The 19,637-nt window shown below is 34.6% G+C and overlaps 1 protein-coding gene across 1 annotated transcript; it reads left to right on the forward strand.

The window, feature by feature from the left end:
• The first annotated feature begins 203 nt into the window (after window positions 1–203).
• Window positions 204–8,186, forward strand: LOC100371062 (tachykinin-like peptides receptor 99D). Its single transcript, XM_002735389.3, has 4 exons — window positions 204–1,249; window positions 2,867–3,017; window positions 5,427–5,626; window positions 7,994–8,186. The coding sequence occupies exons 1-4, from the start codon at window positions 588–590 to the stop codon at window positions 8,184–8,186; spliced, it is 1,206 nt and encodes a 401-aa protein (XP_002735435.3). The 5' UTR covers window positions 204–587.
• Window positions 8,187–19,637: the final 11,451 nt, after the last annotated feature.

A 19,637-nucleotide genomic window follows, 5' to 3' on the forward strand; every position in this document is an offset into this window, starting at 1 on the left:
TTACTGTTCCGCTCACAATATTATGTTTTTACATTCTCATAGATACGGATTAACCTCAGTGAAACCTGCAGTCAATAACCATTAGTTGGAACATTCAATTCCATTTGTCTGATACAGCTGTCATATCGTGAAGTCTATGAATTCCCCTGTATGAAATTGTAGTGTCTGGAAAATACAGAAGTAGATATCACTGCTGAATTTGTTTTCAAGGAAACTGTTGGGCAGTAGCTTTCGATTTATTTTAATTGTTCATTTTCTACTCACGTGGGTGTTGAACATAGGACTTCTCGGAATATATAGGACGGTGATGCTTTTTATAGTGGGATCATCCACTGATTGACTATTTAGCGAGATTACTGAACTTTGCAGCCAAATGATGAAAGCATCTAATTATTGAGAATGTGATTATCACGCATTAACCTGTGTCTGATCCTTGTAAGTCGGAAGATCATCGGATTATTTTAAGACATTAAGACCTCAATATTTCAAAGAAAAGATATATAAAATGTGCATTTAATTTGGGCTGTCACGTCTTCTTCATCTGCAACGTACATCGAATTTGAGTTTCCACGCACTAGTCTGCAAGTATGTCATTGTCTTCCGCGTATATCGCAAGTTCGAATTTCACTCCCAACTCCACACTCGTACCATCGGTAGAATACGATTACGAGTACAATTGGAACGAAACATGTCAAGATTTCAAGCAGCCGATCATAGAGACCTTCATATGGACTTTACTTTTTGGCGCAATGATTATAACCGCTGCGGTGGGAAACTGCATTGTTATGTGGATCGTCCTCGCCCATCGCCGTATGAGAACAGTGACTAACTATTTCATCATTAATTTAGCCCTCGCCGATGCCCTAAACGCGATTTTTAATATCTCGTTCACTTTCACCTACGTCCTCCGAAACGATTGGTATTTTGGGAATGCTTATTGCAAGATCGTACGATTTATCTCACCATTAACAGTAGCTTCAAGTATATTCACTCTGATGGCTATAAGTATAGACAGATATATCGCGATAGTTCACCCCATGAGACCGAGGATGTCTAAGATCCTCGCCAAAACGATCATCGCCGTTGTGTGGATTGCGTCAGCCGCAATCGCCCTCCCTTGGCTTATATTTACTAATATCGATTTTGGTGCATGTCCTCCTCCTGCGATAACTGACACGCCCATCTATGTACGAAGAGTATGTGCTATCATATGGCCCGACCAGGAAAATTATGGAGATTGGTACTTCTGGTAAGTCTTCTTATAACAGCATAATTTAATGAATTATTTATTACATGAAGGCCGGAATACTAATGCTATGTTAGTATTATCTAGAAAAGCCAAAGTTTGATTGATTCATGAACGTTTTGCAGCTGAGATTACAATATGCTTGTATATGTATCTGTACAGTGGGAAGGCGAGTTATAACGGACGTTAAATCACCTAAATGATATCTATTCCTTGTATTCCCAGTATCAGACAATCTCCCAAATATGTTTTTAATATTCTTGAATATGTTTTATTCCTTCCGGTGATTTAAAGTGATTTTCGTTCATCGTGAGATGTGCGGTTCGAACGGCTGCACACAAATTGAATTATTCAATTTTGAACTTGAATTTTTTTATTGTAATCCATTGAGGAAATGCTTATAATTCAGAAAGGAGTGTGGCGTTGAGATACCTTTACTTCAGCAAAACTTACTATCATCAAATATGTATAGCACATTATTAAACGTGGAAATATCTCCAAAATAGTTTCGGGTTTGTTGAATCCTACGCAATGTTTTGATGCCACTCGGACCCTATGGCTTTTGTTTGTCATACAACAACAGTGACAACAGTGACTATACATGCGTATAGTTCGTGCGAGCGATTAACTATACGGCAATAACTTCACTGAGTTTGTTTCTGCTTGATAAAATTGCATTTTACACAAGTTAGGCCGAGGTAGAATTTTATGTCGATGCTTTGGTTTAACGGCACTGAAGTTATTTCTCCTTGTACCGATACTATAATTTAAACAAATACACACAGCTGTAATAAAAATATATTGATAAGAGGGCGAAATGTTTAATTTGGCACAGACGAAGCAATCATAAAATGTGGCTGTATATGCTTGACGATGCGATTATATCATACGTATGACACTAAAATAATATTCGTTATTCACAACACCTTGCACCATTATAGGAGGCGTGAGCCCGCCATTTTTAATCACCCATTTAAACCAACCTATCGACACATTTGTGTAAAGATAAAAAGACCCTATGAATAAGGCAGTGATTTCTATTTAAAGAATTCAGTATTAAATCTAGATAGTTATACGTTTCTCCAGTGTAGTCTTTAAAATGTGTCTTATGACTACAATCGCAGTGAAATCGTTCCCAATGCCTTCAAGCTAACGAGTTGACTATATACAGAGAGTTGAATATTATTGTAAGCTTCAATAGTTAGTTACACAGTCAACTAAAAGACTAGTCAAAGATTGATAGTATAAATAAAAAAGTACATGTTCTATGATCGTATGCTCAAAATGAAAATGTACAATACGAATACTATAATACTACGTTGATCGTTAAGTATTAGCAGTCTATAAATCAAATAATATCAGATGATGGCCTGTGAAACGTATGTAAATTGAAATTTTGTTTAAATTCAAGATTCCTAGAATTGCAAATTTCGCTATGCCCCACGGATCCCAATTCTTCAATTTTGTGTTGTACAACATAAACGTATTAATATTGACCGCGATGCAAGTGAATGACATCGTAACACAATTATTTTTTCACTGAATATTGTTTTCTTCGGTGTGGATACGACAGAAAATGAATTACAACGTCAAACACAATTTCCCTTTGTATATATGTAGGTACAGCTTCAGTTTCATGGTGGCCACGTACTTCCTACCATTGATTGCTCAAGGCGTGTCTTATAGCTTCGTTTGCATCAAGCTATGGGGCAGCCAGGCTCCTGGGGAGATATCAAACAGACACAGAGAGCAGTTAAAGGCAAAACGAAAGGTATGTATAATGTAGAAATAACATAACAGATCACGAATCGTAGTTCCTTGACCAAACTAAATACACGTGAGAGAAAGATATATATATATATAACTCAGGGTATATGCACATGATATGTATCAAGCGCCACATGCTAGTAGTTCCTGTCAAACAACTATAAAATACACGTGACATTGAGCCTTTCTTAGATGATCTCTGCAACAGAATAATCACATTTATCAACAATGAAAACAAGATACAGTATTGTGACAAATGTATCATGTATATAGAAAACGATTGTACGTACAAAGACACACATTCTTGCGGCTTAAGTTGCAATAACAAGGGGCAAAACGGATACAGAATACACGTCACAAATACATACATTTTGGAAGGAGGGGGAATACACTAACTTCAAAGTTAGAATTAAATGTTGCCATGATGATTAATTTTGATAAATTCGTACAAAGTGTTTTAACTTTCTCGAAATTAGTGAGATTTAGGTCATATTTGAATATTTAGATTTGTTTAGGTCTCTTTGGCAAAAACCGTCAAACGGTGTTTGTGATATTTAAATTAGAGAGCCGCCATCTTTGATATCGCTCGAGACAGCACTGTGGATCATTTTCTGAGCTGACGTACGAACACTCTCTAGTAATGATCACACGAACATGTCATTACTTGTGAACAACTGGGCGACTGTCATATAACTAATAATACTGTTGAATTAATAATATTGAAATAAACGTTAACTTATGCCTATGGAATGTCTCATGATGGTCCTTACACGATACTATTCGCTCTCTGTAACATCAAAGATATATATATATATATATATATATATATATATATGTCGGCATGTATAAAACACCATTGATGTAGAAATCAAACCAATATTTGTAATAATTACGAGATTTCATCCTGTTACAAGAGGAATAAATGGTCGGGATTATCGGTCTGTGTTGACACAGCCGATGTCAAGTCGATTCAGTGTTTACAATGCCCGAAAACAAGCACAACATGCTGGTTCACATGACGCGCGCCGACACCCTCACTTCCTGTGTAATTGTTGAACTAAATCTATTTTTTTATCACTCAGCATTGTTAAATATGCTTGTTTTGACTGTACACTGTTAGACTGAATATGACACGAAAGTGAAATCACAGTAACAGCTGCTTTGTTGTGAAGTGAACAACTGCTACAGGAGATTTCAATGCTATTTTAATTCGCGACTATTTCATGAATATCGCGGTATATAACACTATTTTTTTATTCGAAGGTTTAACCAAAACCCAGTCAATCATACTTCAACAAAAACTAATGATAACTATTAAAAAGTAATATGACTATACATGAAGAATTTGGAATTATTGATTGGCAGAAAAGTCAATTGCAAAATTTACCATACCTGCCGAGGGATATACCAAATCGTGAGAAAAAAACACAATCAGCAATATACGAATATCAGATACGAAAACACAGCGTCGTAAAGAATCAGTTTCTAGCGTGTTGCAAAATTCAAGTGATCAATTATATTTTAAAGACATCTACTAATGCTTTGGAACGTTTATCATTATAACTATTTATTTCATAGAGTGAATAACCGAGGTTTTGTTCTCACTTCACCGAGATTTCGTTTACCATCACGTCATTGAGATGAAGCATTGAATAACTCTTCTTGTATCAAACATTAGAAACATTGCACGTATGTGATGTATACGTGATATTATCAGATCAGTGCATCCGTTGAATATTAGAAACATTACATGCATGCGTGATATTATCAGATCAGTGAACATTAGAAACATCATAGTATGTATTTGATGTTTAGGTTGTAGTATCAGATCAGTGCATACATTGAACATCACACTCGATCACATTATATAATATTGTTAATGTTAAGGGGACACGCTTCACAAATAGGCATTCCAAATTCATGGCGATAAGCATTTGGATACTGTGAGCGACACGCCATGGTAATTAAATCACCGCATTGTATTACTGTAATTTAGGAACGGTATTATTACGAATAATCCGTAAACATACATTATGTAGTTCTCAGATGTCATTATTGTCACCTTATTACATTGATGAATTTTGCGGTTGTCAAGTTGAGAACTGCATTTTAAACAACTTAAGTTTGGCGACTGTAGTATTGTGATTAAATATGTCCTTTTTAAAACAATTTGTACCGGCAGCTTTTTTGTGCTTTTAAAAAGTCATCTCTTTACGCTCTCAGTTGTTGCCTTTGTGCATTACCTTAATTTATTCATTCATTTCGGTATTTATTTTTTTTGGAATTACCATATTCTATTTGAAATAAAGAATAATAATGTGTGTGTGAGTATTCGTAGTTGCAACAGACGTCGGTACGTGTGACCCGAATTCACAATGTATTATATGATGACGTTTAGCTGTTTTGCACACAGGTTGTGAAAATGATGATTCTAGTCGTTGTTATCTTTGCAATCTGCTGGCTTCCGGTTCATATCTACTTCTTACTGGGACGAAGCTACAGCGATGTATTGTACAGTCATCCTAATGCCCGTGAGATTTACATGGCTGTGTTTTGGTTGGGCATGAGCAATTCAATGTACAATCCGTTTATATACTGTTGGCTGAACGATAGGTAAGTTGTCACCCACATCTTATTTATTCTGGTAATTATGCGATGTCGTTGCCTTTAGCATATGGAGCTATGTGCTTGAAGGTTTAATTACGACAGATTGTGGAGATTATCGACGACAATAACGACTACTACATAATGAGCATCCTGCTTGGAATAAACTCAGAATACATTGAAAGACTTGTCAGTTTTTCACACAGCTTTACTCTTGTAGAAGACAATCAATCCGTGTTTCCGGTGAAATTGTCGTTAGCGCATTACTATGTCTAAATCCCTACTCCCTACCCATAATATGCAAGATTTTTTTGTTCCTTCGTACAATTAAATTGAATCTGTCTCCATCATATATTACAACCATTTCAAGGCTTCACTTCATTCATTTATAGCTTTAGAACAGGTTTCAAGAAAGTTTTCCAGTGGCTTCCGTGTGTACACTATACCTCGGACGAATGGAACAAATCGTTGGGATACTCTAAAGTAACATACAAAAGCCAAGTACATGACGTGACCGCGACCAGAAGTAAGATGATGTCACGAGTGTGAAAGCAAAGCTTGTTCTTGTTGGTCGTTTTGTCCCACGTGTTATTCCCCATATAGAATGTGAATAAATTGCATGACCATTTTTTGAAAGCATTACATTAAGACACCATGTAGAACACGAGGTTTTATATCTGTGTCTGAAATGCTATTTAGTAACCGGTTGTCTGCTCATTTTAAAGTTATGGGGAAGAAGTAGAATGAATGAGCCGCTTTGCTTTTAAAAGTTACCTGACAAAATTAGTTCATATAAGTTAGTATATATGTTTATCCCATTTCTTACATAAATCACACTCCTTATCATTCAATTTTCTTGCACGACTTGTATTCATTTATTTGCATATAAAATACGTATATTGTATTAACTCATTTTGGTGTGTTGTTTTGTGTGTGTTAGTTGTTTTCCATTTTGCTAACAATTCGTGATTGGCGACTTGACTAAGACGAGTTGCGTCAATGCTAGCATACGAGTTGCGTAATATTTCAATTTGATCGCAAGTTGCTTTCACGCTCAAAGTACAGTTTAGTTTTCTATAATGTAAGTCCCCCCAAAAATGTGTGAATACATTATTATATCGACTTTACCTAACTTTCTTGAATCGTTTTTGCCTATTTCCATAGCATATTTCATCATGGCTGTTCACTAGTTTTCTTGTAAAATATCTGAAATCTTAAATGCACGTAATTTGTCCTGAGTCCATTGCATTTAAATCCCCAATGTTTGCGCATTCTATCAACCAATCAGAATCCGGCTTATGCTTCTGAACTCATTTTATTAAATTGCGTAATGCATGTATGGCAACCTAAGTCTTCACACATCATGGCGTTTGTGGCCCAAACAATTTAATCATGTAGATATTTATGTGAGCAAATGTATTTTAGTATTGATGTATAGCATAATATATCTTATTTATTATAATACCGTCATCGATGGTGCCTCTGAGATTTAAAATTGCTTTTCGATAATACATATCAATTGGATTTAGTGATCTACAACGAAACAATTTACAATGAATCATTTCCATTTAATATTTCAAATGTTATAAAAATGGCGCAATCGTTGGCGATATTACTCAAAGCAATATATAATGGTTTAGTGTGATACTATGAGTTCATTATGTTTCTGCACACTCCTTACTACATACACAATGTTCACATGCACACTTCGTGTGCCGCAGCCACTCCGAAGTGTCCGTCATTTATTGTAGACACTTTTAAGTTAGTATGCATATACTCCGTTACATGCCGTTCACGTGACCAGGTCAACATGATTACGACGACTTATATATCTTAAATACGTAACGCCTGTAATTTTCATAATCGTGTGCGGTGATATAAGATGAGAAATATATTTCGCACGTTGGTACTACGCCCTCAATAGGGCCCAAAAACATCATGTACGCGTCGCGGTAACAGTGAGAATGTGTGTGGAAACGAATACGGAATTGATACATGTCACCTCTAATACCAGAGATGAACATTAACTATTTCGCAGACTAACTCATTTGCGTTTTAGTTTACCAAAAAAACAAATGCATTCTCGGAGTCGTTCTTCAACGCGCACAATCATCACATTTTAAAAGAAGTTGCTATACTTTTCATCAAGATTTCGCAATACTACAAACGTAAGAATTTACCTATCAAGTTGTGGTGTAATTATTAAGCAAAATGGCGGATTTGATGACGTATGGTGACATTGACGTATTCAGACAACATGGCGGATATGAAGACTTACTTAGTAAAAAATGTCGAAATCAAATATGATATGTGATATGACAGTGATGTTTTAGGTAATTTTCCTTGAATGAGTGAAATACATTTATTTTCTTACAGATTCCGGCGCGGCTTCAGGAAGGCCCTTCGGTGGCTGCCGTGTTTCAAATGGACGCAAGGTGAACGGGTCGATTCTCAACGACCAACAACTCTGAGCGGCACGTATAGCACCAGTCAGGGGATGAAGTTGATGAGGAACGGATCAGACATGATAACAACGGTCGACGAATCCATGTTGGAGAACACACTTTGAACTATAACAATTCTAATGATCTTTTTCTTTTTATCGAAAGAAAGTACCACGACATCGAAGCAAGCAAATGACAAATGGCCACAAACTCACCAAACTTACCAAAATTACACATTTTTCCCGGTAAATTGAAATTCTTTGTTGCTTTCCGCCACATACAATGGATGACACAAGACGGGACGTGTATTTCAGCTATATGTGTATGGTACGATGAACCGATGTAAATTTAGGTGTTATTTTGATGATGGTTAGAAGGGAATCTTGTTTTTGTTAAGTATATATGGAAATCAAATAATTGAGTTAGGTAAAAGGTGTTATTAAATAACACATACTGGAAGTTAACCATGTAACGCACACTTTGCCACGGGCAGAAAAGAAGCTTTCCAACAAGCACGAAGAATATATTGATCTCTATAGCAAACACGACGCATGGAGCCGCGCAAAATTTCGCTCCGAGTGCCCTACTACAACGTTGTTATATTGTGGTCTTCATAGAGTAGCAAAGTAACTATAGATGGATTGTTAATATGTCACATGCATGGTCTCGTCGTGAATACTGTATGTTTGAAATAATTTCAAATTATAGTGATTTTTAGCAAAACATGGCTAACAAAAAAAAAATGTGTCAGATGATAAAAGAACTATAACGTTCCCATTATCACATTTATGTGGTCACGTGGTGTTTAGATTTATACAGTTTGTTTTAATTTGATGTGTTGCAACATTAACTATGTCTTTCATTTATGACAATCCTGTCAACTGTGTAGCTTATGCTAAAATATCTGTGCACTGATAACTTTAAAGATTATTAAGTGTCCATGACTACGTATTTTACAGATTTACTAACACGGTTACGGATTAACACGGTTACGGTTACGGATTAAATAACCCGTTTATTCCATAAATCTGTTTAGCAGCTTCTAGTTTTAAGCATGAACAAAACGCATGTATAAGGTTAAAAAAATTAGAAACTGTGCATCGTGTATACGCAACTTTATAACACAAATTTGTTACCTGGGACTACAATAAATATTCAATGTAATATAATTGTAGTAAAAATATATAAGCAACCCATTTTTGATAGTGATCAGCCATGATGTTAAAAACAATTTTATAGTATGAAGATATTGTAAAATATTGCGCTGCTTCATAACACAGAACTGATATAATATAATATTTGGAATAAATAATATTTAATTTTTAATATATATTGTTTGATTTTCTGCATTTAATTGAAATTTGTAAGCGCGGCCGTCATGTCTTCATGTGGTGGCTTCCGACGCTGCTTATTGACTAAACCGCAGGTATGCGACTTCTGCTGAAGCTGGTGCTGAAACACGTTTTCAACGCGTGTAAATTTCATTTTTTATCCGGAATTGGAAGTTCGTGTAAACCAGCAATGTATATTATACGAGTTGTATTCGTCGCTATGGGTTCCATGTTGAATAGCTTAGAACGCCACACGGCTATTCATTCAGTAAGTAATGCATTACAACTTAGTGACGAATTACGTGTTGCATTTACTTGTTTTACATGTTTTCCTTCGGTGTGTAAATATTCTAGCATTTTTTTTTATTTTCTTCATCATTCTTGACATTTATTTTGCAAAGAATTTAATCAAATTTCAAAAATTATAGTACAATGTGTTATTCTTCTCTATAATAAGACAAATGATTCATATTGGATTAAGTGCTGACACTAATGTCACTAATGGTTAGCCAGCACGTTTCTGTTTTGTTAATGCTCAATTAAAGAGCGATATTTGGCACTTTCGAATATGATATACTACAATTGTAAAAGTTGTAAAGTATTTCTGTTTTTGTTAAGTAACTTTGGCTTGTATTAATACCTAATTGAAAGATACATGTCTACGTGCTGTTGTTAGAGGACATACACTGTCTTTTTAATTTGAAATTTGGTATACATCTCTTGTAGCGTGGATTAGCTTCAATTAAATCCAGATAAAACAGATAATTTGATAATCAAAGGCAAGGTAATAAATATATTTAACGGCAGCTCTGTTAGTGTTCACATAAGCTTAATTACCAACGTAATAATGTAAGTAATACCGGCGTCATTTTGACAACCATTTGTATATGTAACCTCATGCCAGACTAGTACAAACATCAGCATATTTTCAACTACGAATAATCTCAAATCCAAGAGTGTCTTAAAAACTACCAAAAGCTTATTTTTGCACTTATTGGTTCAGTCTTGCTTACTGCAATGGTTTTTTGTATGGTATATCTGATATGCGTATGTCTAGGTTACAGGGTGTTCAAAATACAGCGACGATACTAAACAGTAGAAAAGGGATACCATAACATTTGTTTCCTGCCAAATACGGGATTCAATTTAAAATTGTATTGGTTGTATTTAAGGCATTTATTTATTAAGTATTTAAATTATGTTTGATGTTTTTAATTAAAAATGCTGTTACTTTTACGTGGTATTTTGCATATAATAAATGTGTCAAACGTAAAATAATTAATACATTCAATATATTAATTATATATTCAAATTTGTCTTGTCTGTACTATTACAAATATCAATACAACAGTAGTGTTAGGACATATGACATGAGCGTTAGTAATGTTATGGGTGCTAGCACAAGCTTGAGTGTCAACACAGCCAATGTTCCGTCACGTTACAGTTTCCCCATATGCACATAACTGATTCATTATTTGTGATGAATTAATGCAACTGAAATATCTATCGTTAGATTATATCGGGTATTATCATACTATCAGTGTTCTATTGGTGAATTGATTTGTGTATAATCTTCTGTAAATACGAGACCAGACTCTGATGTTGTGCATCTTTTGACATGGTGTTGTAAAATCTACAGATTATATTCACATTCATATTATCGGAACGTATATTATGTTACATTACTCTATTACTATTATTTTTATGTATCTACATTATTGAACATAATGTTGGATTGACAGTATATCATAGAATTCAATTTGCATCAACGAGATTGTCGACTGCATACCATTGTGTTATATTTTCAGGACCTAATACGATTAATCACCAAGCTAACAGAAAATCTTTCCGTCTATCAGCTATTTAAGTAGCACTTGTTATAGAGTGATTCCTTCATTCACTGATGTGCCGATCCAAATCAGACTAAAAATGTCATATCAAGTTTAAGGACGCTGAAGTCAAGTACAGTGTTTTAAACACAGTATTTAGTAATAATTATTAGCACAATAGTTGTTGACTTCTAATGGACTTCTAATTCTAATCTAATAGAGGATTGCTGCTGAATAATATTTTGGTATTTATATCAGAACATAGATACCTATCATATCACGATGAAGCTGATACACAAATTAGTTTACATGCTACAAGTTTACGTTAGCTACAAGAGAAAGATAATTAAGCACATACAACATGCAGTGGGGCTGTGTAATAAATCGTGACTTGTGTTAAGATCTATAAGACTATTATATATATTCTGACAACATGTCGCCTAAGACATCTGTGTCAGGGAACAGTTAGTAAACTGAATACAGTGAGCCTAAATTAGTCATCAATGATTGGTTCACTGTGATCTCGTTCAAAAAGGTAGCAAATATTTCGGTAGCTTGCTACAAATACAGCTTTCATAATTACAAACTCTATACATATCGCACATACCCGAGAGCACAAAACGTAGCCTGGTAAACTTTTATAGGAGGGGGATTGATTTTATAGCACATTAAATGAATATTAGAGCAAAACTCCACTACATCATCATCGTTATTTTGATAGTACGACACACCTAGGCCGTTACAATCTGGACGATATTATATTCAACGAAAGTGAACTCGAAAATAATCATGATTTTATAGCTGGGTCGCGTTTTCAAAGCAATTGTGTATGTTCCTTACTTATACACAACGCCTGAACCACTATCGTCGGGTTTAAGTTGGAATTAGCCTATAATCCAGCCATTTCTAATTTGGCTTTCTCCATGAGAGTATAATGCCGTATTATGATCAGACCCCAGTTACGTCGTTTTGATTCAGTCAGACATTTTGGAAGATTGCCATCACCCTGACCGACACTGACTTTAATTGGTGCTTAGTGGCTGTAAATTTTCGGTTTAAGAAGCCTGAGAAGCATGCACAGAATTCAGCTCACTGAATTATTAGTAGAATTTTGCATTGTCATATATGTACATTTTAATTACTATCTTCGTCTGAGGGACACGTCACTTGGTTACATGCCAATGCTATGATACAAATCATGCTGTGTTATCACAAACGTGTCTCCCACAGCATGGTTTATTAATTTTGTATGTCACCGCTTTTTGCTGTCAGTTATTTTAATTATTTCATGTAATTATACTGGAAGAATTTATTCGTGGATTAAGCTTGAAGATTTAATTAAATTGCTCGAACGTGCCTTAGATGATTACACGTGACAAACGCCATTATTAAATTGTATACCAGAATTTCCTGTTCAGAACATACATGTTTGGGGTAGATGATTTATAAAAATGAGTAGCTATTAAAATATTTAAAATTCTGTGTTTAGAACAGATCTATAGAAAAATGAACAAGAAATTCGTGCAGTTAAAATCATTATGGACTATTGTAGTGAAAACCTGACATTTTTAAAGTATGAACCTGGCGTTCTTGCAGTGAGATCGAGGCATTTATGAACTGATAACTAGCCATTCTTGCAAGGTGAACCAGTTATTCTTGCGAATAAATCGAAGCAAACTAGCAGTGTGAACCAGTTATTCTTGCAGTTTGAACTAGCCATTCTTGCAGTGTGAACTTGACGTTAATCTAACACTATCGATTGAACGTTGCCGTACTTCGTTCGTATCAGAAGAATCAGTTTGTGATCAACTATTATTCCACATTTCATAATATTAATCAATACTGATTTTTTTTAACATTGTTTATTTTTTACAAACCCATGAATGTTTAATGTTTAATTTAGTATGTCAGTCAGTCGGCCATAACAAAGTTATCAAAGGGTTACTTTTATATGACCATGTGGTTGGTTGATGAAATGTGATAAGTTATTGAATCTGCTTGACAAGTAAAATGCAGAAATATGTGGCCACAGAGATATAATAACAAAACAGTAAAATCCACTTTCGATGTTATACATGTTATTTCCTATCTTAAGAATAGGTTTTTTTCCAACATGTAATGCATAGAATTATACAGAGAAGAAGTGCCACTAATCAGTCGTCCCGACATGTGGCATCAGTGTACTTCCTTATACAAGTGGATAGCTTGTTGTCTAGCATATTATTCGTCTTTATTATGACTACACAATATCATAGATTCAAGGCGGAGTGCATATAACAATTTGTATTAGTATCGACAACCGAGTATGAACATTTGAATATATAAAACTGTTCTCAAAACGAATGAATGAGAATGAGTATTCTCTGGTATTTGAAATAGATTGTATTACGCAAGGGTTAATACTATTATAATTTTCTGCGACTAAAGACCCCAGCAAATATATTTAACTGCCGATTAATATGTATAAATATTGCAATCAATCAGTCTAATGACGCTTGTGTGCAATTTAAAAAAAAATCATCCGTCGAGCAAATAATAGCCTTGTTAACCGCATCTTTCGAGTAAATTACATTCACAAATGACGCGAAAGTCAGCGGCCATCTTTTTGTCCTAATGGTTGACGTTCTTCTACCCGTTAATGTATGTTTTATTAAATTAAAAGTTGTCGAGAATGATTGGTATGTATAGTTTCTATAAATGATTAAATATGTTTGTTTAAAAAAAGACAAGCACTGTAATATTACGTCGAATTTATATGTTAGCAACGGCCTGTTTAAACATGTTACGCCGAACTAGGGAGTTAGTTTTTCATTGTTATGCACATTTAAACTGAACATCATTCAAATCAACGAGCACCATCCTTGTACACACATAAGTAGGCTTATATCGATTACAGAATCATCTAAATTATATTCCTTTGGAAAATAGTCGGCGGGCTGGAACGTCTATGCGAAATTCAGGTAGGACGGAGATCATTGTTGTAATAATATAATAATATATACAAATTGTACAATGATGCTTCGTCGCATTTCAAGCACATTTTGAAAACGTTAATCATCCAGGAATTTGAACAATGGGAACCATCGCGTAGTATATCAGTAAAATTGAGCAATAGACGAAGGTTTACTGAAAAACAAAAAAAGAACATAATTTTATTTGAAAACACTTTATGGGTAAGAACAGATACCAATGGTAACGGCAACAGAATGTGGGAGTTAGCTTTAACAATTTCATCCACGATATTATAAATGCTGTACGAACAAACTGATAAATACACGAATACCCCTCTAGGGTAAATAGGTAGTTTGATTAGTATAAGTTTGTGTAACTGTCGCATACGACTTGTTTACCACTTCCGTGTGACTGAGAATGTTCTAGAACCGTACTGTGTCTGGGTGGAATTTTTAGAAGCTGGTTGAATAGGTAATAGGACACTGTAGAAGGCAATAGAAGGTAATGGAACATTCTAGAAATTTGTAGTAAATTCCAGACTCATTATGTATGCTGATGTAATGGTCTATTTATAGACAGTGTGGGTATATATATGGGAGTTGTTCAGCACTGAGATCAGATCGGAGATCTCGTTGAATTGTATTGAAGTTTAAGTATCTAGTTATTGGAGTAGTGGAGTTTTACCGCGTTATTGTACTTGATGTTTGCAGAGTATAATAATACCAGTACCAGTTGAAACCTCATCTTTTGGCTCCGTATTCGTATTTTATCATCGCCGCCAGGGAAGTCTCTCTGTTACTGTTGCCATTTTGGTATTTGAACCATCACACCTGTACTATACCAATTACGGTAATATTACGTTGCGTGTGACAGTAACACATGCATATCATATATACAATAAATCGTTCAAATATAAATTATAATATACTGCCACCACTTGGTGTATTACGATAAAAAATACTTGAATCAAAGGTCATATTTTGTTCAACACAGGCAGGGTGTTGTATCGTTGGGACGATTGTCTGTTTTATTAATAAACTATAGCGGCATGAAATGCTAATATAAATAACCATCCAATAGTTCACCTTCCACTCGTGCGTATATGTTACAGAAGTCTTCAAAATCCCTCGACAAACTAGCCTACGAAGCGATATAAATATATAGCAAATCTTTTCGTAAAATACAATAAAATATATTTAATCATATGAGTCCTTCTAATTCATTGCCTGCTTTGGATACAAATTTAACTCATTTTAACTTTAACTTCTGGGAACTAGATATGTCCATTGTTACCAAATCCAGAATACCACTCTACTGTACTGTGACAGCAACTAAAGCCGTCTTGTCTGGAATTTTATCAATGGAAATCACACAAATATGTAATGTTATATAAAAAATTTTCTTTCGGAAATCAGTAAGTGGCATTTCATGTTTTGATTTAACCTCAGATCTTTTATTGTCTTTTTTCCTGTAACGAGATGTTTCTTTAAAGTTAATGTATTGGTACATTCACACTTAACTGACCAATGCTCAATGATTAAACAGAAAATTTACAATTTGTACTAATCTAAAGATTGCCTTTACAATTCAGATAATGTTAAATGTTTGAAAAAAGTCAATAAGGTAATGGTTTATGAGTTATACTTTATTTTGAATAATGATTTGCTGTATCATAATAGCAATTTAGAATGAAATCTCCATAATAAATCACATAACGAGGGACATTGAAATTTCTCATAACATCGACCATTAACTTGTATGATCAACTACCATTACAAAGTAGAATATTTTTTCCGGAGAAGTCAGTAATACATGCAAATTGGCTAAGAACATATTCAATAGTAGCCATTGATATTCCGTAGTTTGGCTGCTAGGCGGAGCATCGTTAGCATCGAACGGTTCCACTAAAGCCGGCAATTCATAACCAGCCACGAACTCGTGCGTGATCGTCTTAGGAAAAGCTGTATTTCACTGCAGTTAAATTAAGTCATTTGATTGGTCGCGCCAAGGAGCGTAACAAGTCGTGGCAGATGAAGGCTTGTTTCTAAACACTACCGCAGACAGACTAGCACGGGCACCATAATCTCTGTCTCTTAAGGCGCTTATATCATTACGAGCAACACTAAAATAATTGTCTCCAGTTACAGTACAAAACACGTGATTCATTTATCATCTTATGCAGAAATATGTTGCGGTGTACGTGGGATTCAAATATAGTAAGCGTATAGTATTAATTTGTATTAATACAAAGGATCGCTTAAACTAAGTGGCAAAATATTATCAGTTTTACATAGCTAACTACAGTAGTATTTTTGGTATTCAAGAAGCAGAATAGTATACATCATATGAGAGTCATTAATTTGTACTAATTAATTACAAATTGTGAATGTTAATGAAGCATTTATTCCAAAGCGACATTTCCTTGTTAACATGCTTGCTTCCCACTCTTGCATAGCAAGTTGTCGAATTGATAGGTTCGACTGTTGAAATGAAAACTTGTAAAATTTAAATCCGTTGTTCCCCAACACAATGCATAGCCTCTGAAACCTCACTGCGAGTGAGATAGTCACGAGACTTGTCTTTCTGAGCACTTCTCTTGTCATCGCGAGCACTGTTCCAAATACCATAATTACATCGGTCAAAAAAGCAGTGATTGTGAAGTCTCGTGACTACCTTGCTCCTAATGTGATCTCGGCGGCCAAAATCAGTTAATCCGGTTCTAGTCATTGATAGATTCGAGGCACATTCATTCTAACAATATTTAACTATGCGGCTGTAATGATATAGGTATTATTTTGTTTAGCACATACCTCGTGTATTTTGACATTTAATACCATGGGAAATGTTCATTGATAAATATACATTCAACACTGTAACAGGTGAAAAGTGCACAAGACTGTAATACCCTTATATGTGTAATATAAAGCAACGTGCCGCCTGGCAACGCGCCGTGTACAAACATGCCAGTATGCAGGAATATAAACTTGCTCGAACAAAATGCTGGATATATCGGCTAATATTTCAAATAATTATTAATGCAGTCAATTACTGCAGACTGTGTACTTGATTGATTTCTATAATAAATATCATCTCATGTATCACCTAAGGCCATGATGAGCTTACGACTTATTCAAGCAGATGGGTCAATTTCACTTTGACGTGTTTCAATGACGTGTTGTTATTACACATAGTTTGTTTACGGAATGCCCGATCAATTGTAAACCAACGAAACCCCGACTTGGTGACAAATTTTAAACAACTGGATAACTGGACGTATTTTGAAGGTGAGTTTTAAGGCATTGGTGAGTTTTACTTCTTCAAACTAATTATGTTTAAGACGTATTTTAGGTTATTGTACAACAATCAAGGACAATTATTAATCACGGAAAGACACAGTTTCATCACTTACAGAATATGATAATGAGCAAGTTTAGTACTTTCTTTTAAATTCACAAAAAAACAAATGCTTGATGCGTAAAATATACACAGAATATGTGATGACCAATGTATAACATACAGATAATTGTAGTAGGTAATAATAGTCCATGTTAATTATTCGATATAACCAGACGTTCCGGTCGTTCTTTCTCAGTGGAAGGTCTGAATTGAACAATGTAGCACATGGTTGTACAATGATTATTTAGTATTTAGTCTTTTCTATTTATACTTTGAAGACATTGTACTGTCCCCTATTTGGAAAGCTGTTATGTAATTTTAAGTTTACTTTGCCGTCGACTTAGTGTATGGCGAAACGTCGACAACACACAAAACCATTGAATACGTTTAATAGTTTGGAATAGAACCTCATTAGTTAAGAATCATGCAAGCAATTAAATCGATTTATTTCGCACGCCATCAGAATAAAATTAACATTAAATAAAATTAAATATACGTCCTAGATTTATTTTATTCTCAATTTTCATTTTTTTCTCTCAATTTGTTTGCTTGTCATAGTTAAAACTTACTTTACAACTGCTGCCCCACTAATGATCACCGGATTACATGATAATGATACCGGGATAGTTAACAGCTGTTTTTTTCAAGATACATTTTAATAAGTGTAAATGCCCATTACAAAATATACACCATATACGTGGAAAACATGCTACATATATGTAAACAACACCTAGACAGCTGGAAAAATAAATATAGTTCGAACAAATTTGTTTTTATATATAGCCATTTGCATGTCATTATATTCATTATAATAGTTTATGCCTTGTTTATTTAGTTACAAACCGACAGATTACTCACATCCTATTATGCGAATGAACTTGTTGTAATCAGCAAGTGTTTAAGCAGTTTTATTTGAGAGGAGTTCAGGAATCAACGCTGTTCCTAAAATGTGTTGACGTCACCTAAATGATTGCAACATCGTTTTATTCAAAACGCTACGTGTGCCAGCTGTTGGCCATGTTATTCAAACCGGTGTGTAAACGTTTGGAGACTAGCACGGTTGTGGAATTTGTCTATATATTAAAACAATGCAATTTAATATCTGGCCAATGTGATATCTGATGTAAAATATGGGGTCATTGAACTACTTCAATGAACGATGATAGTATAACCGACATATAATTTAACTAATCTTGTAATTGACCAATCCTGCACAGGACGCATGCAACGAGGATACAGAACTAATGATCTGTTGCGCTCTGACAGTCGCGCGTCTAGCTACTTTTTGTTTTGGCTGTTAATGTCTTATCCAAAGATGAATTCCATGGCAACCACGCATCAAACTATGTGTTGATATTTGTGCAGGTAATTCATGTGTTTACCATATTACAAATTATATTATAAATATTCATTAATTCGTGAAATATCGGAGACGGCAGTAGATTTAATGCGCATGGAGATTAAAAGTCTTGACATCTTTCGGAGCCAAAACTTTATACGTAACTTATTGTTTCTACAACGACAGAAGCTTGGAAGACTTGAATCACAGGCGGTATTTAACCCTATTCTTCATTGTTAACAATAAGACTCTGAGACAATAAAGTACTGGAAAACCAAGTTCCATCATATTTTCACGTTGAGAAAAATCGAAAATACTAAACGTAAAGACGTACACACAGATTTGTTAATCACATTTTTTTCTTCTACAACTACTGCATACAGATAATCGAACCAATTTACACAGTACCAGTTCAAGTTATCTGATGATATTTTTCTTATCTAATTGTACGAATGATAGTTTTTTTTTTAATTGAAAATATATAATGATGCGCAGTTCACCTAATATCAGATCTGGCAAAGTGGTATCCGAAGAATTTATTTGTTTCTCAACAGCAACCATCCAAATAGGAGTCATATGATATATGGCGGGTGTCACATAATGTGTAATATGTGATCACTTATTTTAAAAACACCTGGCGTCATTCCTTGATGTCGGTGGTCTATTTATCTGTTTCTCTTTATTTCATGTAACGTGATTGTCTGTCATTTGTTTTTTGTGACTTAGGTA

The sequence above is a fragment of the Saccoglossus kowalevskii genome, chromosome 19 (assembly GCF_978046115.1).
Source record: "Saccoglossus kowalevskii chromosome 19, keSacKowa6.1, whole genome shotgun sequence".
Lineage (NCBI taxonomy): Eukaryota > Metazoa > Hemichordata > Enteropneusta > Harrimaniidae > Saccoglossus > Saccoglossus kowalevskii.